Below are 24,372 nucleotides of genomic sequence, written 5' to 3'. Positions count from 1 at the left end.
TTAAACGAGATCCTCCATTCAGACGTATTTTGTGATTCTCGCGGATATCTAAAATAAGCCAAGGGCCCAACAAGTTAAGGGAAAAACTGCCCGTGACAGTCTGCATGAGCTGAAGGAGGTTGGACGAGATTCCCTGTATATATTCTCGTCAGCGCCACAGCAAAAGACACTTGTAAATACTCTACCTGGGTTAACAGAGCATCGGGAGCAATCTGGACCACAGCATATAGAAGTAAGCTGTAAATTATGAGTAAATGCACCCCGATCGGTAAAGAGATAACTCACCACGCAAAATAAGTTACACTATGCCGTACAAGTAGATCAATAATTCCTATAGGTCCCTGTCGCCTTAGCTCGGAATGTTCTCTGAGAGTCCACGTTAAATGGTAGACGACCAGTATTATCAATGTGACATCAAAAACCAACATGGCGATCGAATGAGCAATATCTCCCGGTATAGAGAATTTCTCAGCGTATTCCAAGCACCCAGGAACACCGAGCAGGATTCCTTCTTCAACTGTGGTGATTATTCCTGAATCAGCCAAAGACCAGCGGGGACTGAGAAACAGATACACGCACATTTGATTCCAAATATTGGCACAATTAAGATAATTCCCAACAAGTTGAATAGCTGTGTAACCAGGAATAACCACGATAGAGCCAAAATGACTATCTTAGAGTCAGCATAGATTGCCCATACACGACATAGCATAACCCCTACAGGCTAGGTAAGCACCAGATGCAATGACTTTAATGACTACTTTTACCTTTGAACAACCATGATGAGCATGTTCGTCAGGACCCAGTTCAGGGTGTAAAATATGGAACCTCGATATTTTTCTTTCTTTGAGTCTCTTCAGGTAGTCATGATAAACTACTCACAGCTACAAGGAGTCAACGAGTCAATCCTCCTTAATATTATGGTAAAATTATGCGAAGTTAATCAGCTAAATCAAAATATTCAAGTCCTTATCATTAACCACTTACTCCTTTATTTGATTGTTAATTGGTTTAGCAAAGCATGTATGGTTGAAAGGTCAGAAGTGTCGCCTAGTAAACTCACCTTATCGGAGAATGGGAATGGAATGCCACGAACTATATAATAAAACCTTAGCATTGTTATATTACAGAGGACCTGAATCGCCGAACAAACTGAAGCTCTGAACCATTTTTTTGTATATCAGTATCAAACCAGTATTCTGACACCAGATGACTACAACGTACATTGTGTTCACCAAGCCCGCATATCGAAGCTATGCACTTGATATAAATGCCGACTTCATCAATGAGACCTAATATTAAACTTACAAACACATAGCAGGCCGTCATCCATGATGGCTTTTGTTTCTATGCACATTGTAAGTCACAGAGTTGATCAGAAGCCCACAGCGCTTACCCATATCAGTTCCGCCTGAAATTTGTACTTCAGCCCACCACCATGGTCTACATCCGGCTTCTAATTTGGCTTACCTCTTGATTCAAGCTAAGCACTACATAAACTGGTATGAGATAAGCTTCGGAAAAACGTAAATAAACCCACAACAATCATAGGTGACTAGAGCAGCCATGGATACTGTTCAATTGAGTCAGGAACTGTGTATGTATCTATCTTAACTTATTACTGACCTTGAGCATAGGCGTCTGCTTGTAATCCAGTAATGGCAATGATGTCAGCAGGTGTGGATGAGATGACAGTCATTCCACGAAGGAAAAAGTCTGAGATGTTGGGGACTGTCTCAACCGAGAAAGCTGATTATATATAGTCTTGGGACGATGCTATTGGTAAACGTTGATCCAATGTGATCCAATCTCACATTCCGAGGATATAGCTCATTTTACTTTACAGGTACCACGTTCGCTTTGACCTTTATCAATAAAGTACTGGTTGCTGTAAACGAAACAACATTCATAGAGCATATATACTCGAACACATGTTTCACATCGGGCTACTTCACGTGTAGTCTCTATCTACAAACCTATACAAATGCAGCACGCCGTGTGCAAACTTGACTGTCCAGGCGATGATGGCATATTATATAGCATCGTGTCCTTTTCATCTACGTCACGTAAACACGGATGATTTCGCACGTTGTTCCCCGATACTTGTTTACAGCACACAGCCGTGCAAAGCTGTAAATTGGCGGATCAATTACTCAGCCAATCTCTGGGTGGCACGCGGCCTGATCATTTCACCAGCATATTTGTTCAAAAACGGCAGTATCTCAAGTTGTTCAACCTAAACAGGCTTAGTTCACCTTGTTTGAATGAATACCTGACAATCAAATACACGAAAACCAGTAGCAGCCACAGAACTCGCCGCTCCGAATGGTGATGTACGAAATCACGTTCATCAGCGACTCTGAAGCATTGTACTTAGAGCAGTAAAATGAAGCGGTAAACCTTCGTATCTGCGAGCCTCGTGCGCTCTCCTCTTCGCTTTCCCTGCATAGGATCCAGCAGTCAGCTGCATTGGTCAACATCTATCGCAACGTACCCGACCGTGTCAGCCAGAACCTTTCATTTAACTTGCCTTGCGCAGAGTGCGTACTGTGCACACCTGCCATCCTCTGCTTCGGCATCTAGCACCGCTGCTCTCTTATGTCCCATATATCTGGTTTTTCGTCTTCTACCCTCAGTATTACTTCCCACAATCAATAGTATACGTGTTTGTCTATTCTTCCACACGCACCATCGTACAGTGCATTTTCTACCAACTTTTTAATCAACATATATAGAGCATAAGTATGCAATGTGTTATGGGAGATGTTGAGATCATACAGAAACTGGATTTTGGGGTGGCACGTAATCCCACAGACCTTTCATACAAGACTTCGGTCAGCCAGGAACAAAATTGTGTATTTGAACCCACCAGAAAGCTGAACTCGGATGCGAGATACTGAGGAACAATGCGGTAACAGGAATAGATAGTTACTTATCGGGCGCCAAGTTAATTTCGAACAGACAGCGTGAATTCAAACCGGAAAAGGTATTGCAAGAAAATTAAGCAGTGGTGCAGAATAGACACTGGTAATCGAGAGACATAGACGACTCAACAAAAATACCAGTGATATGATCCAAGGTTCATTGAATAATAACATTAGACAATACGTTCGCTATGGTTTATCTCGCTTTAATGATATGACTGACCAGACTCTATGTCATGAGCTAGATGGAGGGCAAGAACCATATGACGCAATACCATACGCTCATCAAATGTAAATGTTGTTCTCCATATTAACCCTCCCATAATACCTATTAAAAAGCAGGGCTTAGTGACAAGAACAACTGACATACGGTACACTAACCTTTTTTTACACGGTCACACATTCCCTCTCCTCACGCCCGAGGGACTCTACACCTCCCACCTTGTCTGAATGGCCTAGAAGAGGGTTAAGCGGTTGAAAGACGAGAGAGTTTATGGTCTGTATCATCATGTTTGTGCATTCCTCTTCGTATTCCACATGGTCTTTGCGGATGGATAGAATGAACCACGGCCCGAGGACACATAAGAGTAGTGTTTGAAGACATTGCCCTATATCATTCAGGATGTCAAGTTTCAACGGGGTCTAGTATAGTAGGGTAATCCGCGAGTGGTATGTGTGTTCAGTCATGGTCAAGCACGTAGGAACAGCAAGTATACTCACCAAATCCCCTGCGGATAGAGTGATAAGGGCTATCAACTGCCACGCAGAAAACCTAAGCATGTTGAGCCCGATAGCCTGACAGAAGTTTACAAGTACTCACAGCGCAAAATACATGAGACCCTGCTGTAAAAGCAGACATGCAACACTCTGAAACCGGATCTGAGGTCCTTTCCGTCTGTGATCCCATAGGTGCCATATAGTGCGATAGATCATCATGATAAATAGGACAATTTCGAACCCCAGGTAAAGTGCGGAGGATGTTGGAGCCAACCATGGAATAGACAAGGTTGGATTGAATTCGATGCACCACTGAGTGCCAAACAAGATGCCTTCTTGCGCTGAGAAAAGCTATCATCATGTTAAACCCCCAATACTGTCAAGTATGCGCTTACAGGTGTAGGCAAGTGGTGGTAAACTTTCCGCGATATTTACGGCTACGGTGAGAAGCTGAATCAAGATAAAACTACTGTATATCAAGATACAGGTATTTCTCGTGTTTCCATAGAGCGCACAGACACGAGCTGTCATTGCTCCTAATGTTGCGATGGTTGCTCTTTCAGCAAGCACGAAAAACGGACACAAATTCATCCACCTTGTAAAACCATTGTCAAAATGGCGGGAACAATAGACTCCACAATTATATAGAGGAAAGAACCTATAGCTCGCACGAAGTTACTGTTAATACATTTCACTAAGCCTAAGGTTGGGCTTACACCTTCGGAACCAATTGATGATTAGCAAATTATTTGTTCTGTCACAAGCGAGGAACAGCCTACGTCTTTCAATGCATAGATTAGGCTAAACGTGAACAGAAGATTAAACATAGACGTACTTGCCTTATCCGTTAATAAGTCCATTGGCAGATAGACATCTGGAGCTGGTTATTTTTTATAGTACTCGGATTAAGCCAAACTTACGTACAGATTATGCCTCTGATAAAAACAACAGTGTTAGGCACAAATACCGTAGACGGTTATTCTAGCTCACAGTGCATATATCAAGCCCACGTAACGTAGCTATTCCTCGGTCAGGTTCTGATAAGAACTAGGGCAAACAGAAATACAACTCACAAACACATAACAGCACGATATCCAAGAACGTTCACGTTTCTGAGGATGTGGCGTTCTATTAGAACTTGTATGTTGAAACACTAGGTTGAGGATACTCGCCCAGATGAAGTCAATCTGCGGCAGGCAAGATACGATGGGTAGATTGATCACGTTTTTGTTTGCTTGATGAGCTTACCTCTTGACTCAAAGAAAGTGCTAGACAACTCGTGAAACAAGCGAAACGCAGCAACGAGAGTAGTCTCACCGTGGTCCCAAACAACCAATGCCGCGAGACATACTGCGCGCAAAAGGGTGGTATATCAGCGAACATAATCTGGGGAGTGCCCGTATGAAGATCGTACCAATGACATAACTATTCTGTTTGAAGGTAATGATATCGGGTATGGCATTGAGGGAATTTGACGTGAAGGTCATCGTAAGGTCAAGATCTGCCGACGTCGATCAGAGATGTTGCTACATATCTAATATCCTTATATCCACATTGCATTAAACAGCCTCTTTGGATTGTTAGAGTTTATCGGGCTTGCCTTACATTACTCGGCCACACTTAGTGTCGATTTCCTGCCATGATGTCGCGGATCTGTCATGGAACGGAACGGGAGAACCACAGGAAGTCGGAAGCTTCGGAGTGTGGTACCTGTGATGTACGGCATACAGACCCGGACGACTCGGAGATCATCTTTTCCCAATCAGCCGTATCGCCTGCTGGGGTCCTAAAACGAGCAGTCGCTTTGGTATAAGCGGACATCTTCACCCTGGTTGCGGTATATCCCGACGTAGTTACAGCGCACAGGACGACGTAGTTGGGTTTGTACGTAGATACGGAATGTCCAATCGCCAATCGCCTGTGATGGCTGAAGTCGAGGCGATGTATTATCGATAATCGATAATCATGGATGATCCTATCTTTTCCAGTTGAAATTTCACAGCACTTACTAATGAACCGATGGTACTGATCACCGCCGGACGCGGGATACTATCTCTTACGGTAACTCTGACCTTTTGCAGTGGAAACAATTCCTTGAGTTACTAGACCTATTCAGGTCAAGCGTGGCTCGGACTTCAAGCAGACGAAACTCCGACACGTGTGAGAGGCTGTAGAGGTGCCTGGCATTGACGCGGACGGGCGATGCTCGATTGCGGAAGATTTGAGGAAACGCAAACCCCAAATGCGTCTTTCGAGGGAGCTTCGGATTAGCGTGCATACATCACCAGCGGAAAGCGGTGCCGCACTACTGAGTCTTCGAGAGGCTAACCTCGAGGCAAACGTGCAATAGACATGCGGCAGTCTAGTCACCTCCACTTTGTATCCCTAACGCTGACTGATATAGAATAATACCCAGTGGGAAAAGGCAAAGCACAGCATATGTCATGTTCACCTTCTAGACAGCATCCTCTGCCTGCTGCACCAGCTGAGCGAGCATTATGTCGTCCACTTCGTCAGCAGGGAGGTCCAATGACCGGAATTCGATTGTGCTTAGTGTTTGCATTGTCATATCAGTGCCTCCTTTCACTGAATCCATGTGGTTTTTGCGGATAGACAGAATAAACCATGGCCCAAGCATGCAGAGGAGCATTACTTGGAGCCCCCAACCTATGTCCACGATGATGAAGATTCCAAGCTGGCTCTAATGCATTAGACGTCAGTGCATAGGTTACATACTTTTGGTTGGCGTTTAAGAGAATAAACCCAACGGGAACACTTACAAATATTGACGAGAACCTGGCAACCGCTGCTACCACCTGCCTGATGGCGAACCTGATACATTCTAAGCATGAAGATCTGTGGTAATGAGAAAAATCTCACCAAACGAAATAAAGGACGCCTTGCTGTAAGAGCATCTCTGCAGCGCTCTTGAAGCGATATACAGAGCCTGCTGGCCTGCGCTCTCGCAAGTGCCACAAGCAGCGGTAGACCATCATGATAAACAAAATTATCTCAAAGCCCAAAGTGATGCCGCCGGAAACGGAAGCTAACCATGCCAGAAAGAATGTTGGATTCACGAGCTCACAGTATCGAACACTTAGAATGCTGGATGCTTGCGCTACAGAGGCATAAAGTTACATTGAAATTCCAAAGTCGTGTGTTCTATTAGACTGCTTACAGGTATACCCATAAGGCGGGAGAGCGTCCATGGTACTTAGTGCTGTATTAACCAATTGTACCAAGGTAAAGCAGCTGTATAGGAAAAGTTTGACTTTCTTTTCGTTTTTGTAGAGTGCACAGACACGGGCAGCCATAACTCCTGAAACCGAGAGGGATTTGTCAGGACAATAAATCAAAACGCAGAGTTGATGGCGTGTGACCTTGTAATATCACGCTTAAAGCAAACGGCAGGCACTGCTCCAAGATTATGAAGACTAGGGAACCTTGGAGATGCTCTAGGTGAGTAAACAACGTCACTTATACGATTTGCCTCACAGCTTTGGGAGAATTTCCAGTCAGAAAAGGGTTAAAACCAATGAAACAAAGAGTAGCTTACGTCTGTCGGACCGCGAAATTAGTAGAGGCTAAAATGTACAGTTGCTATATACATACCTTGTCCGATAGTGACTTCGATGGCAAGCACCAATCTGATGAGAATCAATCCAAATTCCATCACAGCACATGAACATACGTACAAATTGAAGCCCTATTTATAAGGATTCCATCAGTGACGGCAAGTGGGAGGATGTTTTCTGTGTCTTACAATGCAAATAACAAACCCATGTAACGGAGCTATATATTGATCATTCTTCGAGACCTACTGCTTCGAGTGGTTTTCTAGCTTACAAGCGCATAACAGCATGATATACATGAAATGCTGCGTTTCTGTGGTTGTATCATTCCGTCAAAACCTTTTCGCTCAGTGATAGGACATGTACATGATGCTCACCCAAATTAAGTCGACCTGATACAGCCAATCATCCTTGTAACGTGACGTTGTAATCTGTTCAGTTCGATGATCTCACCTCTTGACTCAGACAAAGAACTAGATATCTGGTCAAGATGCGGAGCGCATTGACAAGTGAGTTTCCTACCATAGTCATAAACAGCTAATGCAGCAACCGAAACTGTATTCAGATCCAATGTGCCAGGTCAGCGGAGCGTTGGGAGGCATCAAATCAAACTCGTACCAACAACATAATTGTCTTGCTGAAATGTAACGAGGAAGGGTGGTGGGGCCCCGATCTGATAATCCGCGGTGTGTGACATATATAGGGGTTTCTGGGTGCTGGGTCGATGAAACGTTGGGCCATAACACTTGTCTTTTTTATCAGTCATGAGATTCACAGCCTATATAAACGTATGTATTCAAGTTTCCCGCGCACATTGGCCCGTATAGCTTTCTCTCGCCGGCTCCGATGATTATCGCATTCAAAGCAGACAACAGCGTACTTGTTCTCTGATAAGTTCCCACAACGCTGACTAGAAGGTTTTAACAGGTGAAGAGCTTGCAAGAACGTGGATAGGGCGATGCTAGAGGCTTGTATTTTCAAGTTCAAGTGGTGACTGAAACGTTCTGAACGTTGGATGAGACGCCACTGATCATTTGAACGGCACTGAGCGACCCGATGACTTGGACAGGGTGCCCCCTTATGGCTATGCCAGCGGTAATAACAGATCACATGAAAAGCATCATAATAAGCTATTTTGAAATAAGAAGTGTACCTCGTGTGTATTTGTTCCTAGATGAGAAAACGTTCGAGTGCGATGCACGGTCGCGGTCGCGGAAGACGCAAGATGCGGGTCTTTCAGGGGTTTTGAATCGGCTTGCTTATGTCATCAATGTGCGATGATGAGTTTTTGCGTCCGCAAGTGACGCGCTTTCTGCCTTCGCGTTCTCCTCAAATCTCTCCTCTCTGCTTAGGACCGCGCTTGACGTCGGCCACGGTGTTGCCTAGCATGTTGCCTCGCACAGTACTATCGAAAAATATCGCGCGGAACGCGTGCCATGCTCGCCTGCTCTCTTCAACCCCTCGGCGGTTGGCATCGGCGCCTTCACCCTTTACGTCTCCGTCCGACTCCTCTACTTCCACTTCAGACAACAAACCCTCGTCGTCATCTCCATCACCATCGCAGCACTCGAATTCACCGCTGCCAAAGCAAGAAGATTCATGGCTCACGAAGCAGGTCAAAGCGTCCCCGGCTATGAAGTCCGTCTTCCTCCTGGCTGCACGCGCGTTGGGGTACGGCAGCCCACAGCAGTTCTCCAACCGGCGTGCCTTGGCTTTGTACAACACTTTATGTGCGACACGAGTTGACGAGGAGAGTGCATTTTGGCTGGAAAGTGCGTACATGCCATGCTTCGCTCATAAACACGTCCGACTAACCAATGCTGCATTTGTCCTACCAGAGTGTGCCCTCCCACCAACCTTCCAAACATGGTTCACAATAACAAACCTGCACGTCTGGCTGCTCACCGTGCGCCTGCGCGCGCTTCCCTCCCCACATGGCCGGGCCCACGTCCAAGGCCTCATCGATCACTTCTTCCAAGACACCGAGGAACGCGTACGCGCCGTTCTCCAGCCCGGCGTTCTACCCCCGCGCCAGTCCCTTCCCTCGAACCCGTCAAACTCATACAACTACAACAACGTAGTCCCGCCACCATCAACAACACCCGTCTCCCCCGCAGGATACGACTCGCCCTACCCGCTGAGCACATTCTACCCGACCCCGACCCCGCCACCGCTGAGCCAGCTCAGCCGCGCAGAGGCCAAGGCGCTCAAGCAGGGCCGCGCGCCGGAGCGCATCATCGTCCGCCAGATGAAGATCCTCAAGGAGCAGTGGAACGGCATGGGCTTCGCGCTCGACCTCGGCCTCGTCCAGGGCGACGCGGAGCTCGCGGCCGTCGTGTGGCGGAACATGCTCGGGGCGCGCGGTGCGCAGGGCATCGAGCCGTCGCCTGCGAGCCCGTTCACAGGGAAAGGCCCCGCGCGCGTGCCTAGTGCGAAGGAGGGCGGGAGCGCGCTGGCGTATAGGCGACACGTGAACCTTGTTGGTGGCGAGGTTGAGAATGTGCAGAAGCTAGAGAAGAAGGGGATTGAGAGTGAGGAGACAAGGGACGATGGGTCGGGCGTGCATGATTTCGGACCTGAGGATATCGATCGGTGAGTTGTGGTTTCTGTCTGTGCTATCGATGCACCTGTTGACAAAGACCGTTTTCTAGGTATCTCACCTACCCCGATACGATGCATCAGCTCGTGACCTACATCCGACGCGAGGTCTCCCGACTTGAGAAGATTGACGACGCCGTCATCATGGGTCCGCGCAAGATGGGCCGTGATGCCGAAGGCGCACGCACTCTCCGCTGGGGCTCTCTAGCATCTGCATCTACTAACTAGACCCGTCGCCGTAGTCGACCAGCTGGATCAACCTGCGTACATCGCGCTTAGTTTTGTCAAGGATTAGGTCCAAGTGCTCCATCTCGCATACACATAGACATTTCGGCGTTGCCCCACTCATACTGTTAAACTTCACTCTACTCCAATACTTATAATTATGTTTAGGTGTGTTAATCACAATCGCATCTTTCATGGCTTTATGTTATACGTCCAGAAAACGGGTATCAGCTATGGGTCATTTTCTTCTTCAATGTCACCAATTACGAATAAAGCAGTTCAGAACACGACGCCGAGAATTCGATCCGAGCCAACACTGATCACGTTAGATCAATGACCTCGGGAGCCTTGGCCTTCGAAGATGATTTTTTCGGCTGAGAACACCCGGGCTCGGTCTTGATCCTCTTGGAGGGCTTGACGTCTTCTTCCTCAGCGTCTTCCGAGCGGAGTTGGGTAACTTCGACTTGTATCTCACGCAGCATGTTCTAAAAAGTCCATCAGTTGATGTCAGTTATTCGGGTTAGGCGGGAAACGGGCATACTTCAAGTCTAGCAAGGCGAGATTGCCGCTCTTGACGCTGTCGGTCGTCCGCCTTCCGCTTTCCAGCGGCCTTGTTCGACGGCTGAGCCAGAGAGTCCTCTGACTTGATTGTGACGACATCCGTCGGCGCTGAGGTAGACGGGTGCACAGCAGCTCCGGCCTGCGGCGCTTGGGAGACGCATTGGGGCTGCCCGTTAGATCGGTCATCCGACTTGATCGTGATGTCTTCTGTCGCCCGCCGAACAGAAGCTTCTGTCCGTGCTTGTAAAGGCGAGGGGACAGACCTGGCTTGTGGGCTGTCCGGACGGCGTTCGGGAGATGCGCGGGATTGTTGTGCCGCACGCGTGTCATCGCCGGAGCGGATCGTGTTGCCTTCTGCCGGTGCTAAGGTAGACACCTGCGCTGGTGTTTCCGGAGGTGCTATTCCCTGTGCCATCAGTACATCTAGCGGAGGGCCGAAAAAGTTAGCAAAATTGACATGGCATGGTTATGTACGGACCTATGGGTCTGTACCTGAATACGAAATTGATCCATGGACCTCTGGCGAACTTTGGATCCCCATAACAATGACGCTTTTCAACCGCCTCTCTTTCGCCATACCTAAGTGACGAGATTTGTTAATGAAGACATTATATGCGGTGCGCAAAGTAGCTCAGCACCTAATGTAGTGAGTACTTCCTTTATGTAAGCGCTCGTGAACCTTATCGAGGGCCGGCACCCTCCACAGCTTTTTACTACCTATATCTCGCCGGGTGACGGTGGCCTTTTTGACTCTGAGGCGGATCTCGCCCAGCTCATCTGTGCCTCCTTGATGAATATACTCATCTTCATCTAGAAACCGGCGTTTCACCGTCAACGATCAGCTAAGCATGACATATACTGTAGAATGCGTTAATCGCCAGGGTATATTGACATACCTGTCAGAAGTAGCTTGCCGAATAAAAGTGGAAGAATATGAAAACCATCTACTTGGTCTCCCTTGATGTAGGTCCTTGCTACGTTGGGATGTAAAATTTGACCACAAGAGGAACGTCCGTCAAGAGATAGAGATACAGCATGCGTTGCAGAGCGATTTCCATCCTCACGAGTAAATTCTATGACGAACCTCTGATATAACATTGAGTAGATACTAAAAGTTGCACCGGGAGGCCTCACCTTTTCTGCCTCTGACGCAATCCAGCACGAGGTTTCCTGTTTCGACTTGACAATAGTCACATTGTGCTCCTTGAGTTTCTGTCCGTCTACGATCACCGCCACAGCGAAACCCTTGAACTGCATTCTGTCCACTGAGATGGGATGAATGGAAAGACGCCAGGAACAGGAGCAAGTACTGGTGGGGTGTGACGACTCGCGGCGGAGAGTGAGCGATGCGGCCTGAGATGCGGCCTATACGCGGCGATGCGACGGGAGGCGACGCGCTCGAGAATCCCACGGTTCATAATGCTAAAATTAAACACCTCGGGCAAACACCAAAAACCCAGCTCCGAAAATAACACGGAAAATGGACTGGAAAGAAATAATGTTCTCACGTTTTTCCGCTCCGAGGAAATCGGACGGAAATTTAGCATTTTCCGTTGCGTTTTCGACCAAGGGGTATACTCTATAAATGGTAATATATCCCGGGATATTTCCGGATTGTGGAAAAAACACGTGGCAGCTGCCTTTTCTGGGCCAGACAATCCACCGGAAAAGCCTTCATTTCGGGCCGTTTTCCAGGGTTCGGAAAGGAAGACTTTCCCACGTCCGAAAATTGTTCCGGATACTATACATGTTCATGTCTATTTCCATGGGGTCGACATACAACAGGAATGTAAAATAACTAGCGGTACTGCAAGATGAACTGAACGAGCGAACAGGCTTTGACACGACTGATTCGCCCACCCAGGATCAGGACTGTCGGTACAAGAACCTGCGCTCCAACCGGCTTCAAGCGGAGGCCCTTAACATTGGTCTGGAAAATGACGTCGATGCTGTCTCCAGCGGAACAATACAGCCTAAGCACATAAGTATGCCTTCCTACCACCGACATGTCGAATGTGGTTGAGGTAGAGTATCGTTGAGAGCCTTGTCCAAGAATCAAGCATGGATATCAGAGTACGTACAACAACGAGCAAACGCAAGGAATCCGGCATACAAGAAGATATCGTTCGTGGGTTTTCCAGTCACGACTGGCAGAGGTATGAGTCCAATGTGCCACCAGGGAAGGAAAAGACCATAGCCTAGCAGCTGCTGATATACGTTCCGTCGTTGGAAGACCGTCAGCGCACCGAGCTCAAGGTGTCAACGACAGACACACTGAGTCCTATCGGTCTCGGCGACAATGGCCCGTCTGCAACCTGAGTAGGATGAGAATGGACTAGATATAGGTATCAACGTAGATACGTACCGCTGGTGGACGGGTTTGAACTGGCCGCCGCTGCGGCAGAGCTTTGAGGGCAGGTCTGGTATATTCTATAATTCCCCGAGACGATGTTTGCATGAGTAAGGACGTGGGCGAGCACAGGCACGAGAGAAGAGGGCGAGGGAGCACAAGTTCAAGGGAAGAAGACTTCACGGACCGCGAGAAGGTGGACGTCACTTTCCTCATCGGTGTGTACCTCCGTATATATCCGAAAACACCCGAGCTAGATCTATGTAGGCTGTACCTACGTATTTACCCGAAGATTCCCGAGCTAAATACGGGCTGTACCTACGTAACAAGCCCGAAAATACCCGAACCTGATGTAGTATTCCATATCCTATCCCGACCGATTTTCTGAATGTTGGAAACAATACTTGCATTATCAGTGACTTTGGCGTATCTACGTACGCATACTACGAATGGAAGCCCCGCCTTATAGATTCAGTCTACTCGTCAGCTCCTTAAGTCTCGAGGCATGGAGCATCCGTCGTGTTACGAACAGTTTCAGCCTACTCATCATCCGAACCTCGAGTCGTCAAGAGCGCCTCCACGCTCTGCTCGTGCTGTAGGTCCGAAGCCGTAGCATGAGTGACACCCACCTCCGAGACCGTGGCATGAGCAAAACCCAGCTCCGAAACCGTAGCATGAGCGACACCCAGCTCCGAAGCCGCAGCATGAGTGACACCCTGGTCCGCCATGACTTTGACTGTTTCCTGTCCCGATGTGGGTTTGAAGGCTGCGAGCCACGGATGATGAAGCGCGTCGGAAATAGACATGCGAAAGGTAGGATCTTCCCGAAGCAAGGCTCGGACAAAATTCTTAACTGCGAATAGGACGTTACCGTGTCAGTGAATATTACATGAATTCACAACTCCGCGAAACGCACCATTCCTGCTAAGATCCATGTCTTCAAGCGTTTCCCAGTAGATTGTACGCGATATGATACGCGTTGTCAAGTCTTCAATCGACGAGTCTTCGATGAAAGGTGCCATTCCTGTCAACATGTGATGTGCAATGACGCCGACACTCCAAGAGTCGACGACGTAGTCATATCCCTCTTCTTCCGTCCGTGTCAGGATCTCCGGGGCAACGTATGCAGCCGTACCACACTTCGTCTGACACCAAAGCATGAAGCGGAGAAGTGCTTGCAAAGAAGAGAACATCATACCTTGAGAAACGTTGAGCCCTCTACAACCTTGGCGAGGCCAAAGTCGGCGACTTTGACGACGGGGGGATCCTCCGAAGTGAGAAGGATATTCTCCGGCTTGAGATCCCGATGGGCAATGTCTTTAGCATGTATGTACTGATCACGGATGAATTGAGTAATGCCAACATATGTGAGAGGCACAAGACAAATACGTACACACAGGGCGTCGACTATCTGATAGACAATACGGCCTGTTGTGGCCTCATCTACGAGTGAATAATGAGAGAGATGGAGGGGAGATGTCGAGCAAGTGATACGCACCGAGGACGCCATAAGTCTGCATATAATCAAACAGATCTCCTCCGTTCACGTACTCAAGTACCAATGCTATTGATACCAAATCAGTATCTCTTTAAAGGTAGAGCTAGAATGACGACTCACCGATGTCCCAGCCCTGAAAGAACGCTTCCTCGAGCTTGCAGATGTTCTTATGGTCAAGCTGTTCGAGTATTTGAACTTCTCGTAGGAACTTGGTTACTTTGTTCCTTGCTTCCTCGTCGTGGGGGTATGCCTCTATAAGCTCCTTCGGGGGGCGGATCATCTTGATCGCGTGCCATACCCCAGTGGCGCGGGCGACACCGCTCATAACGACACCGAAACTTCCCCTGCCAAGTTCATACCCGACGTCGTACAAGGCATAGAGGGTACCCGGAGTCGGAGGGGTGGCAATATGACGATATATATATCCTTCCCATGCGCATAAGTTAACTACATAAACGGGATAGCGGCTGTTGAATCGATGACTTACGGTGATTGTAGAGCGGATCTTCGTCCAAGTTTGGATGCCGCCCAAACGTGATTTCATTGCTTTCCTTCAAAAGCAGGAACTGGTCCTTCGTTATCATGTCCTCGTTGATCTAGATGGTGATGTTACTAGCGATCAATCGCAACGTTGGGACGAATGCTTACCCAGGTACCGTTCCTCGAATGATCAGTCACCACAACGTAAGAGGACTTGTCGCTGTGACCGTTCCATTTGATCGTGCAATGCTTCGCGCCTAACAGCCAAGTCAGCATCCCAATCCAGACAAATAGACCTGAGAGATAATACGAACTAATCTTGCCGCCGGAAATTTCGACATCGTTGTCAGAGCTCCTGCCAATGGTAGTGACGGCTCCGGAGAGTTGGATGGGCTTCAAGTAGGAGCTGATTGGGTGAAGAACACCCCATACTTCTTCCTTCGGGGGAGCGGTAACTTCGGTGGACTGGGGGGTAGGCCGTACCGCATACCAGGTCTCGGCCGTCGGCTCTAAAGTCAGGGGCTTTTGATTGGCGGACATCTATCTGCAGCAGGAACTTGATGGGCGAGGATTGCAGAGAAGGGATGGGAATGGTACGAAAGGAAAGGCAATGGTGAGCGAACGGGTTATATATGAGGGAGAATGAGCCCTTCTCGCATCAGGACAAAGCGAGAACAAAGGGCAGCACTTATGTGGCATTTTAGGTAACAAAAAGGAGGGAAAAGAAACCTTGACCCGCGGGGATGGCTGATACTGACACGTCATGTCCGCTGATGAAACGTGGATTGGACTTTCAGAACAACGTACCTACGTAGAACAAGCCCAATTGCACGGTTTAGGAAAGGTGCAGTACAAAGGAGCTATCAGCCTGATGCGAGAGGTAGCGTAAGTATCCCAATGAAGTGAGTGCCTGACAGAAGTTCTTGATGCTTGCAGTTAGCTGGGCATGGTACTGGGCTGCCTGTCCATCAGGAAATCGACGGGCTGCTTGCCCGGTACTTTTTGGTGCTTATTCCATTTCAAGGGCGATTCAAGTACAAAATAAGGGAGCTCAAAAAAAGCGCAAACCAGTAGAGTCCTCTACTGTTTTTGCTTCCTGGTTTATGCTTTCGATACTTTTTCTTACTTGTGGGGACTTGTGAGGATCAGTCAGTTTCGGTGGAGCGGCACAAAGCGTGTATTCAGTGTCCATAGATACGAAAAAAGCGCAAAAAAGGGATTATAAGAGATCGACAGCATATAGAAAGTGCAACAAAATAAGGGATCGGGAATATAAAAGGGGGGCTGAGAGGGTGCCATTGGGCGGGGCGATAGCGGGAACGGCGCGAGAATAGACGAGATACAAGAGCAGAACAACGAGGAGAGATAGTATGAAGGGACGAGGAGGAGAGTGCGTGATGGCGTGATGCCACAGCCGGCGAGATGGTGAACGCGATCCTAAGATAGCAGCCAATTATTAGTACTAGACATATGAAAGGAGGAGAATAGACAATACAATTCTCTTCCAGCAGCGCACGCGGATCGGAATGTGCGACGTCGACCATATCCTCGTCCTCGTCGTCTTCCTCGTCCTCGTCAGCTTTCTTGAGGTTGCGGGCGTGAGCCTCCGTTGCCTTGAACGCGTCGGAAAGGTACTTGTCGCTCATGCGCCCAATGCTCGCCCAATACAAGTCAGTTCCCCACTTCCAGTTCGCCTCCGAGAAGTTCGCGAGGCTTGTCGAGGGCTTGCCTGTACGCTCGTTGACCTGCGTGCGACCCTTCGAGTGTACCCGGAGAAGATTCCCGGCCTTCAAGATAGGGCAGCTGCCGTTGCCGCTAGCCTGGAAGGCAACCAGGTCTTCGACGACCGCCTCAAGGTCACCTAGCTGATTGCCAGCAGCAAGCTGGCACGCGCGCTCGGCCTGAGAGAAGCAGTTATTGTTAGTAACATTGGCAGTGCCAGAGCGTGGAGCATACCGCAGCGCATGCAAGCGTCATAGCCCCACGCGGGACATAGTGGTCATGCTCGTCGTCGTGCTGGGGAACTCTGACGCGGCCGCGGATAGCGGCAAGGTGGGTTGCAAGGGTACTGGCATATAGCGGGCCCCTGAAATTACCACTGGGCTTTGAGCCATCCTCGGGAACACTCTCGTACATGAATGCATTCCCAACGAGCAGCCCAGCGGCATACTCAGTCCTCTGGTCCTCCGCCTCCTCGTGGCCATACATGCCTTCATCAGCAAACGAAAGCGAGAGGACTGATGTGGCGGTGGAGCCGAAGTTGCTGCGCCATTCGTTGGCTCGCTGTTTGCACTGCATGCGGATCTTTAAGTCGATTGAGTGGTAGATCAATAGACGCACTTACTAGAGTGAACACAGCCCCACGAATGGAATCCTGCTCTGAGGGAAGTTCCTCGTTGTAGACTGCGCGCCAGGTGTTCCGGAGCGCATCGAGAATCTTCTTGTTCGAAGGGCCCCATACCTCCTTCTGACAAGCAAGCCAGGCAAGGAAGGTCGGGATGAAAACGCGTGCCCACCTGTTGTTGTTGCGAGCGTGCGGAGGTAACGTGTCCTTGTTGTGTTTCTTCTTGCGCTTGCCCGTCTCATCACTCTTACCGGTGTCACTGCCCTTGCCAGTCGCGTCTTTGCCCTTGTTGACGTCCTTCTCAAGTTTGTTAACAGCGGCCTTTCCCGAAGCCTGCTTGAGACGCTTAGCAGGCTGGATCTCAACATCAGCCTGTACGAATGTCAGTAGATTGTTGGAGAATATATACGTAGTGATGTGCTTACCATGTCCGTAGTGCGAGTTTTGCGTTTTGCGGCGGGCTCGGCTTCGGGTTCAGAGTCCTATACAATGGACTCGGATCAGTAAATGCAAACGGGAGTGAAGTAGGGACATGCAGGCACGGCGTCCTCGTCCACCGTATGTGCGGCACTGTCCCGCTCCTCATCCAGCTCCTCATCCAGCTCCATATCCTGTCCTTTAGCTTCCTCCCAGTCACCCTCTTCATTGATGCTGTCTGCGCGACGGCGCTTGAGGGAGGAGACTTGAAGGTCTTCGGAGGGAGAAGTGACATCTTCAGGAGGCGAGGCGAGGCGCTCGGCGGGAGATGTAATGTCTTCAAGAGGCGAGGCGAGGCGCTCGTAGGGCACCTGGGTGAAGGGGCGAGGCAGCGATAGAGGGGAGGAGGAGACATCGAGGGGGACATCAGGCAAGGGGCTTCCTGGGGGACTCGACAATTCTACAACCTAGAAAGACATTAATAGGGACTGATTTGAAGGGAGCCAGAATGCGTGTGCTTACATCTAGTGTACTTGCTTGCGCGCGAATGCTTGCGCGCTCCCGGGCGAGGTCCTCGGCGTTATCGTCAGGGAGCCCATAGCTGTCCTCCTCTTCATCACAGAGCTCGGGCTCGGGTTCGGGTTTGCGCTTGAGCGTGGGCTTGGGCCTTGACTTGGGCGCGGACTGGGGCTCGGACTGCTTCTCCTTGGTGGTAGCGGACTGGGCAGCGATGGTCGAGGACTTTGCACTGGTAAAGAGACTGCGGGAACGGGACATAGTTGAGGCTGACGCGGGTGGACCACGCGGGACAACGGACGCGGACCACTTCTTGACATCAGTCTTGAAGCCAATGGCGTGGCTGCGGCATATGATGTCGAGGGCGAGATCCCGGTAGAAAAGGGTGGATTCAGACAGTTGCAAGAGCATGGTGAGTGACGGATTGGAGGACAAGGGCAAATTACTCACGTCGACTTGCCTTTTGCGGCTGCGGCTGATATCTCCGCACCGCTCACAGGCTGCACTTCCTTTCTCTTCTTGTCGACTTGAGCGCGGTAGGTTGCGCTTTCCGCCAGACTCTTCTTCACCGCCTTCACCACCTCTTTGGCCTCCACCATGTTGTTGGCCTCGGTGCCGTCATCGCCTGCGGGAACGGTGGAATGAGAGAGGTAAGCACTATCCGAAGCTTAGATCAGGACACTGATAACCTATTCTCACCTCCAGTGTTAGTCTTCTTCGTTGCTATCCCCTTGCCACCTCGCTTTCTGGCTACAGGCTTCGGCGCTGGCTCGTCTATATAGGCCGGTAAGCAAAGGTTGTGCTTACTGCGACCATGGGTAGAGTTACTCACTGTTGTTGTCAACTGATTCTCCAGCACCATCGGACTCGTCAGCCTGCCCATCAGCAGGTGACACCGCCTTCGTCTGTGTTGGCTTCGGCTTCGCAGCCTTGGCCGGGCCCTCTGTATTACCCTTGCCCTTGCTGCTGTTGGCAGCGGAGGACTTCGTCGTCTTCAACTTCGGCCTAGAAGGCACTTTGGGTGTTGCATCGTTGTCGTTGTCATTGTTGGCGACGGCGGCGGCGGCGGCAGCGCGAGGTTTTCCCTTCTGTCCGGTCGTTGGAAATGGGGGTGCTGTCGGTGCGTGAGCAACCTTCTTTGCGCGCTTCTTGGCCAGCTCATTCTCGAGGCTGGCGACACGTTCATGCGAACGGTTCATCTCGGCGTTCTTCTTCTCTTGCTCCGCCTTCTTCTGCTTCTTCTGCAGCTCAACTTCTTCGGCGGTTCGGCGGTTCAAGGCTCTGTGGAGGTCTCCGGGATGCTTGTCTGCATTAGATGCTCTGGTGACGCGGGAGGACATTGGGAACAGAGAGGAGAGTGGAGGGAAGGAGGAAAAAGACGAAAATTTCTGGGAGTAGCTCGATATGGTTCGGGTAAAAGAGGGACGGGGATGGTTGTCAGCCTGGGCCGAGCTAAGAGGGTAACGTATTCCGCTTGTTTTATTCAGACTATCCCCTGACTCGATTCACCGCAGCAGGGCTATGCTTCCGACTTTCTCCATTCTCGTTTTTCGCTTCACCGTGTCATTTGTATAGGCGCTCTTTTCTTCTCTCCACCAAACCCCCCCAAGTCACTCTCGCCTCCTCACTGGCACACCCCTTGCGCCCTCATTACTTCACTGACACACTCCTCGCCCTCATCTCCTCACTGGCACCCCCTTACCCTTGCCTCCTCTCTGTGCACTCTTGCTTGCTCATTTCTCCTTGCGACCAGGCCCCTCCGGCATCACGGTATTACGATCACCATGGAGTCAAGTTCACCTCAGCCTGAGGCCAGCAAGTCAAATCCTGCAAGGCCGATTCACTCCCTCTTTCGATACCAGTGTCCCGTCCTTTCCTGCAAGCGTCTCTTCAAAAACCAGGCTGGGTTCAACAACCACATCAACCATAAACATGACGGCTTGGTTGACAGCTCCCGCGAGTCAACTCCGGTCCCAGCATGCGACGCTGCTCCAGAACCCGTCGGAAACGAGTTTGAGCCGCCGGAAGACGAATATCCTCAATGGGAAGGTGACTACCCTCAACCAGACGACGGCGCCCCATCAGAAGTTTTTCCGGAGGATGGACGGGTGAGGGGCAGGGTAGAAGAGATTGCAGGGAAGAAAGTACGGGAGTATCACCCATTTCTTGATGGTGCGTTCCATTCTGTCCTACGCATGCGTGCTAATCCCTCACTACCGGTCTCTATAGGACGCAAGTGCGGGCCTGATGGCGAGTTCGTAGACGTCGACGCTCCTCCTTTTCCACTGCCACCCCGTGCACCCGATGACTGGGCCCCATTTCGCGATCGAATCGAATTCGAGACAGCGGACTTCCTCTATCGGCGAACTCAGGCCCCTGCAGAGCACATCGACACGCTCATGGACCTTTGGGGCGCGACACTACAGAAGTACAATGCCCACCCACCCTTCGCCGATCACAAGGACTTGTATAAAACCATTGATAATATCAAGGCTGGCGAAGTTCCCTGGGAGTCGTTCGCAATGTCGTACAAGGGCCCGAGGCCAGTAGGCGACGTCCCACCATGGATGACCACATCATACGATGTCTGGTTCCGCGACCCACGCACGATCATCAAAAACATCCTTGCAAATCCGGACTTCAAGGGCAGTATGGATTACAGTCCGTACCGCGAGTTTGACGCGTCGGGGTCGCGTCGATGGGAGGATATGTTTTCTGGAGACTGGGTATGGGACCAGGCGGTGAGTGCTCTTATTCCGAGTCGCCGCGTACAGTTGCTAACATTTTCTCAAGGACAAAATAGCAGAAGATCCCACGACGGCCGGGAGCACATTTGTTCCCGTAATCCTCGGTAGTGACAAAACAACGGTGTCAGTTGCCACCGGTCACACGGAGTACTACCCGCTATACCTGTCCGTTGGCAATGTCCACAACACCATTCGGCGGGCGCACCGAAATGCCGTGGCTCTCATTGGCTTCCTCTCGATCCCCAAAAGTAAGCTGTGCGTTCATTTCCAGTGAATGTCTTCTAACAGCATGTCAAGCAAACCAAAGCTACACCGGTGATCCGGAGTTCCGGCACTTTCGCCGACAGCTTTATCATTCCTCGCTATCAAGAATCCTCCGCTCTCTGAAGTCTGGCATGACTCAGTATGAGGTCGTGCGGTTTGGAGACGGTTACTTTCGACGGGTCATCTACGGCCTCGGACCTTACATTGCGGACTATCCGGAGCAGGCACTTCTCACCTGTATCGTTCAAGGATGGTGTCCGAGGTGAGTAGTCTGTGATCCTGCCGACGTGTATCAAGTACTGATATTCTCAAGGTGTCTTGCATTTCGGGATGATCTCGATGGCTCGGATGCAGTACATCCGGTGTTGCATCGGTGCAAAGAGCATAACGAGCTGGTGATCAATGAGCTGGACCTCGGGACGCTGTGGGATAACTACGGTATCATCGGGAATACAATTGTGCGTGTCTTGTCTTCATACCTCTTGTCTCTCAAGTTCACCCATTGCTAGCCGTTCACAAACGACTTTCCACGCGCTGATATCCACGAAATGATATCTCCCGATATTCTTCATCAGCTCGTCAAGGGCACGTTTAAAGACCATCTTGTCGAATGGGTCGTCACCTACCTCCACAAGGTCCACACTAAGGCTCGCGCGCTCCAGATCCTCGATGACATTGACCGGAGGTAAGCTGATGCCGGTTCGGCTCCACACCTCATCAGAACTCTAAACAAGTGACCATAGAATTGCCGCTGTCGCGCCATTTGCCGGGTTGCGACGATTTCCAAATGGGCGTGGATTCAAGCAATGGACGGGGGACGACAGCAAGGCATTAATGAAGGTATGCACATTGTTATCCGCATTCTACGTGATTCTGATACTACTGCTGTTCTCAGGTCTACATTCCAGCTATCGAAGGGCATGTGCCCCGTGATGTCGTGCGCACATTCCGCGCGTTCTTGGAGTTCTGCTACTTAGTCCGGCGTGACGTCATTACTGACGAGACGCTGCTCGAGATTGAGGATGCGCTGGAGCGTTTCCACCGATATCGCGCTATCTTCCAGACCTTGGGTGTTGCAAATTCGATATCCCTCCCCCGACAACACTCGCTGAAGCATTACCTCTTCCTTATCCGTCAGTTTGGGGCGCCTAATGGCCTCTGTTCTTCGATAACAGAGTCAAAGCATATCAAAGCAGTCAAAGAACCATGGCGAAGATCGAGCCGATTCGAAGCTTTGAAACAGATGCTCATAACTAATCAGAGGTTAGACAAGCTAGCTGCAGCTCGGGTTGATTTCGCTGCACGCGGAATGCTGCAGGATGCAGCTATCAGCACGGCACTTAATAGATCCCTCACGCGGCGTAAGTCTATTCCCTGGCTTGTGGACTCAAAGCTAACTCTACTCTACAGTTTCCGGGGCCCTTTTTCAGACGTTAACACTTGACCCGGCCGTCACAGCACGTCTTCGCGTGCGAGGCGTTATCAACGGAAGCGTAGAGGATGAGGAGGGGTCTGCCATTGATGGCCGGATTGAGGCAAGGGTTCGATTGGCCAGCTCTCCAGGTGCGTAGTCTACTTGCCCTCGTGGATCCTTTTTAATTCATGTCGCGTCAGCCCGTGGGCGCGCGCACACCATCCCCGCTCTCGCTGGCGAGCTCAAGCTCCCGGAGTTTGACCTGTTTTATCAGGTGAAGTGCTTCTTGCATGAGCAGTTATCGCCGGCATCAGAGGTGGACGTCACAGATGTCCCCCTTTCTCGTCTTCCTCACTTCCCCCGCAAGTCGCGTATATTCGTTTACAACTCATCCCTCGCAACCTTCCGGGCACCCAGCGACATATGCGGAACAGGTGGAATGCGTTCAGAACGCATCCGCTCAACCCTCAACTGGAGGAACGAAGCCGCTCGCCATGACTGCGCATTTGTTTCGACGGACAACAGCATCTCTGGTATGCTAGGTATGGAAGTAGCTCGGGTTCTGGCCTTCATTGGCTTTGATTACCGGTCGAAGTACTACCGGTGTGCACTAGTCCATTGGTTCTCTAGGGTACAGGACGCTCGAGACGAAGACACCGGAATGTATATGGTGGCCCCTGACTACAACGAAGACGGTACTGGTCTGCTTGGTGTTGTCCCCGTCAACTCCCTTGTCCGCGCTGCCCATCTCATCCCCTTCTATGGCGATAAATTCATTCCCGAAGGCGCCAAACACTATAACTCCTACAACGATTTCTTTGGATTTTACGTCAATCGGTATGCTGACCACCATTCGTTTCAGATAGCTTAGTTACAACAGCTACACGATTTCCCGTTATCAGAGCCAGAGTCGCAAGTAGGCTAGTTTAGTCGATGTGAGTCCTCATGATTGCTCGCTTCTTGACATGTCTGATCAATATTCGCTCCACGCTGCTAACAGAAATCCCACGTCTACTTGCGTCCCACCTCCGGGTATGGCACCATCCCCACGATTGCGTACAGTTGGTGCATAGCGCTCGGGCGGCGTCGAGGCCACGCCGTGCCGCGCGACGGGCGCAGTCGCTGAGAGCGCCGCAGGGTAGGACATTGACACGTCGTGCAACGATGAGAACACGTTGAGCTGCTTGCAGCCGCCGTATAACTTTGGCGACTACGAGCCCTCGACAAACTCGACGCTCGCCGTCATGGCGCGCTACCTTGAGGAGTACGCGAACATTGTGGGCTTCCAGCTGTTCCCCGCCAGCTGTCCCTGGTGCGTATCACACTTCCATTTTGCAAACGCCCTGGTTTGTTGACCATTGCCTCGATAGCGTCGCCTTTGATGCGACACATAACGTCCCCGAAGTCGCCGCCTCCAAGTCCTGGGGCGGCAACTTCTCTGAGAACATACCTTCTTGTCCAACCCCGGTGTGTACGCGGGCATGTACGACATGGCGGGTTGCGCGTACTGAACGTGTCCGCGCAGGGTCACGGTGTCGATTACTAACGGCATTATCCTTGATGGCGAGCACACCCGGGCCCACGCCTCCACCTCGTGCGTCTCCCCCGGGTTGACGTGCGCATGGTCACGGGGGCGCTCGTGAACAACGCGCACACTACTTGTGGGTGGCAAGTCGATGCTGGGAGGTTTGCACCCTTATTGGTGCGGGCGTGGGCGCGTTCAATGTAGTAGTAGTGCATGCGGG

General features: G+C 50.4%; 8 protein-coding genes across 8 annotated transcripts; 2 read left to right on the top strand and 6 right to left on the bottom strand.

Moving 5' to 3' along the window:
* Nucleotides 1-18: 18 nt before the first annotated feature.
* CONPUDRAFT_75476 (uncharacterized protein) lies at nucleotides 19-1,699 on the bottom strand (the record flags this gene model as incomplete). The annotated part of the gene is made up of 13 exons (XM_007773672.1): nucleotides 19-48; nucleotides 186-237; nucleotides 286-558; nucleotides 580-669; nucleotides 768-854; nucleotides 883-884; nucleotides 1,064-1,095; nucleotides 1,136-1,160; nucleotides 1,225-1,260; nucleotides 1,309-1,347; nucleotides 1,471-1,490; nucleotides 1,541-1,573; nucleotides 1,627-1,699. 13 exons carry the CDS (start codon nucleotides 1,697-1,699, stop codon nucleotides 19-21), a joined length of 792 nt encoding a protein of 263 aa, XP_007771862.1.
* Nucleotides 1,700-2,940: 1,241 nt separating this feature from the next.
* CONPUDRAFT_145906 (uncharacterized protein) lies at nucleotides 2,941-6,850 on the bottom strand (the record flags this gene model as incomplete). The annotated part of the gene is made up of 17 exons (XM_007773840.1): nucleotides 2,941-3,254; nucleotides 3,307-3,566; nucleotides 3,645-3,696; nucleotides 3,745-3,982; nucleotides 4,037-4,091; nucleotides 4,562-4,576; nucleotides 4,632-4,688; nucleotides 4,715-4,828; nucleotides 4,890-4,909; nucleotides 4,959-4,991; nucleotides 5,056-5,142; nucleotides 5,469-5,568; nucleotides 5,651-5,713; nucleotides 6,103-6,342; nucleotides 6,422-6,473; nucleotides 6,522-6,759; nucleotides 6,820-6,850. The coding sequence occupies 16 exons, from the start codon at nucleotides 6,848-6,850 to the stop codon at nucleotides 3,312-3,314; spliced, it is 1,650 nt and encodes a 549-aa protein (XP_007772030.1). The 3' UTR covers nucleotides 2,941-3,254; nucleotides 3,307-3,311.
* A 1,703-nt stretch (nucleotides 6,851-8,553) lies between these two features.
* CONPUDRAFT_108902 (uncharacterized protein) lies at nucleotides 8,554-10,175 on the top strand. Its single transcript, XM_007773839.1, has 3 exons — nucleotides 8,554-8,985; nucleotides 9,052-9,805; nucleotides 9,865-10,175. Exons 1-3 carry the CDS (start codon nucleotides 8,601-8,603, stop codon nucleotides 10,037-10,039), a joined length of 1,314 nt encoding a protein of 437 aa, XP_007772029.1. The 5' UTR covers nucleotides 8,554-8,600; the 3' UTR covers nucleotides 10,040-10,175.
* Nucleotides 10,176-10,180: 5 nt separating this feature from the next.
* Nucleotides 10,181-11,929, bottom strand: CONPUDRAFT_167753 (uncharacterized protein). Its single transcript, XM_007773838.1, has 6 exons — nucleotides 11,732-11,929; nucleotides 11,494-11,683; nucleotides 11,236-11,407; nucleotides 11,076-11,176; nucleotides 10,578-11,020; nucleotides 10,181-10,521 (listed from the first exon to the last, which is right to left on the bottom strand). Exons 1-6 carry the CDS (start codon nucleotides 11,852-11,854, stop codon nucleotides 10,357-10,359), a joined length of 1,194 nt encoding a protein of 397 aa, XP_007772028.1. The 5' UTR covers nucleotides 11,855-11,929; the 3' UTR covers nucleotides 10,181-10,356.
* Nucleotides 11,930-12,369: 440 nt separating this feature from the next.
* Nucleotides 12,370-13,143, bottom strand: CONPUDRAFT_138916 (uncharacterized protein). The gene is made up of 4 exons (XM_007773837.1): nucleotides 12,963-13,143; nucleotides 12,873-12,912; nucleotides 12,711-12,802; nucleotides 12,370-12,640 (listed from the first exon to the last, which is right to left on the bottom strand). The coding sequence occupies exons 1-4, from the start codon at nucleotides 13,053-13,055 to the stop codon at nucleotides 12,593-12,595; spliced, it is 273 nt and encodes a 90-aa protein (XP_007772027.1). The 5' UTR covers nucleotides 13,056-13,143; the 3' UTR covers nucleotides 12,370-12,592.
* Nucleotides 13,144-13,181: 38 nt separating this feature from the next.
* CONPUDRAFT_128608 (kinase-like protein) lies at nucleotides 13,182-15,650 on the bottom strand. The gene is made up of 9 exons (XM_007773836.1): nucleotides 15,240-15,650; nucleotides 15,094-15,182; nucleotides 14,933-15,041; nucleotides 14,566-14,871; nucleotides 14,446-14,511; nucleotides 14,341-14,390; nucleotides 14,146-14,280; nucleotides 13,864-14,092; nucleotides 13,182-13,800 (listed from the first exon to the last, which is right to left on the bottom strand). The coding sequence occupies exons 1-9, from the start codon at nucleotides 15,463-15,465 to the stop codon at nucleotides 13,487-13,489; spliced, it is 1,524 nt and encodes a 507-aa protein (XP_007772026.1). The 5' UTR covers nucleotides 15,466-15,650; the 3' UTR covers nucleotides 13,182-13,486.
* Nucleotides 15,651-18,648: 2,998 nt separating this feature from the next.
* CONPUDRAFT_156841 (uncharacterized protein) lies at nucleotides 18,649-19,542 on the bottom strand (the record flags this gene model as incomplete). Its single annotated transcript, XM_007773835.1, has 3 exons — nucleotides 18,649-18,827; nucleotides 18,902-18,976; nucleotides 19,035-19,542. The coding sequence occupies 3 exons, from the start codon at nucleotides 19,540-19,542 to the stop codon at nucleotides 18,649-18,651; spliced, it is 762 nt and encodes a 253-aa protein (XP_007772025.1).
* An 855-nt stretch (nucleotides 19,543-20,397) lies between these two features.
* On the top strand, nucleotides 20,398-23,498 carry CONPUDRAFT_61577 (uncharacterized protein; the record flags this gene model as incomplete). Its single annotated transcript, XM_007773577.1, has 9 exons — nucleotides 20,398-20,943; nucleotides 20,996-21,197; nucleotides 21,247-21,475; nucleotides 21,527-21,671; nucleotides 21,723-21,898; nucleotides 21,957-22,053; nucleotides 22,109-22,578; nucleotides 22,706-22,776; nucleotides 22,828-23,498. 9 exons carry the CDS (start codon nucleotides 20,398-20,400, stop codon nucleotides 23,496-23,498), a joined length of 2,607 nt encoding a protein of 868 aa, XP_007771767.1.
* Nucleotides 23,499-24,372: the final 874 nt, after the last annotated feature.

This window comes from Coniophora puteana, assembly GCF_000271625.1.
Source record: "Coniophora puteana RWD-64-598 SS2 unplaced genomic scaffold CONPUscaffold_11, whole genome shotgun sequence".
NCBI classification, from domain to species: Eukaryota; Fungi; Basidiomycota; class Agaricomycetes; order Boletales; family Coniophoraceae; genus Coniophora; species Coniophora puteana.
Note: the sequence above shows the minus strand (reverse complement) of the source record. Positions and strands in the feature narration are given on the sequence as shown.

What these genes read in the sequence shown, in the direction of transcription:
- CONPUDRAFT_108902 (XM_007773839.1), top strand. Translation starts at nt 8,601, where the DNA reads ATGTTGCCTCGCACAGTACTATCGAAAAATATCGCGCGGAACGCGTGC. An exon ending in GAGTGCATTTTGGCTGGAAA is followed by an intron (nt 8,986 to 9,051) that starts GTGCGTACATGC and finishes TTGTCCTACCAG; the next exon opens with AGTGTGCCCTCCCACCAACC. An exon ending in GGACCTGAGGATATCGATCG is followed by an intron (nt 9,806 to 9,864) that starts GTGAGTTGTGGT and finishes ACCGTTTTCTAG; the next exon opens with GTATCTCACCTACCCCGATA.
- CONPUDRAFT_167753 (XM_007773838.1), bottom strand. Translation starts at nt 11,854, where the DNA reads ATGCAGTTCAAGGGTTTCGCTGTGGCGGTGATCGTAGACGGACAGAAA. An exon ending in CGGCAAGCTACTTCTGACAG is followed by an intron (nt 11,408 to 11,493) that starts GTATGTCAATAT and finishes GCCGGTTTCTAG; the next exon opens with ATGAAGATGAGTATATTCAT. An exon ending in ATTCAGGTACAGACCCATAG is followed by an intron (nt 11,021 to 11,075) that starts GTCCGTACATAA and finishes GCCCTCCGCTAG; the next exon opens with ATGTACTGATGGCACAGGGA.
- CONPUDRAFT_138916 (XM_007773837.1), bottom strand. Translation starts at nt 13,055, where the DNA reads ATGCAAACATCGTCTCGGGGAATTATAGAATATACCAGACCTGCCCTC. An exon ending in GCCGAGACCGATAGGACTCA is followed by an intron (nt 12,803 to 12,872) that starts GTGTGTCTGTCG and finishes GTATATCAGCAG; the next exon opens with CTGCTAGGCTATGGTCTTTT. An exon ending in CCCACGAACGATATCTTCTT is followed by an intron (nt 12,641 to 12,710) that starts GTATGCCGGATT and finishes TTCTTGGACAAG; the next exon opens with GCTCTCAACGATACTCTACC.
- CONPUDRAFT_128608 (XM_007773836.1), bottom strand. Translation starts at nt 15,465, where the DNA reads ATGTCCGCCAATCAAAAGCCCCTGACTTTAGAGCCGACGGCCGAGACC. An exon ending in AATTTCCGGCGGCAAGATTA is followed by an intron (nt 15,183 to 15,239) that starts GTTCGTATTATC and finishes CTTGGCTGTTAG; the next exon opens with GCGCGAAGCATTGCACGATC. An exon ending in CATGGATCTTAGCAGGAATG is followed by an intron (nt 13,801 to 13,863) that starts GTGCGTTTCGCG and finishes TCCTATTCGCAG; the next exon opens with TTAAGAATTTTGTCCGAGCC.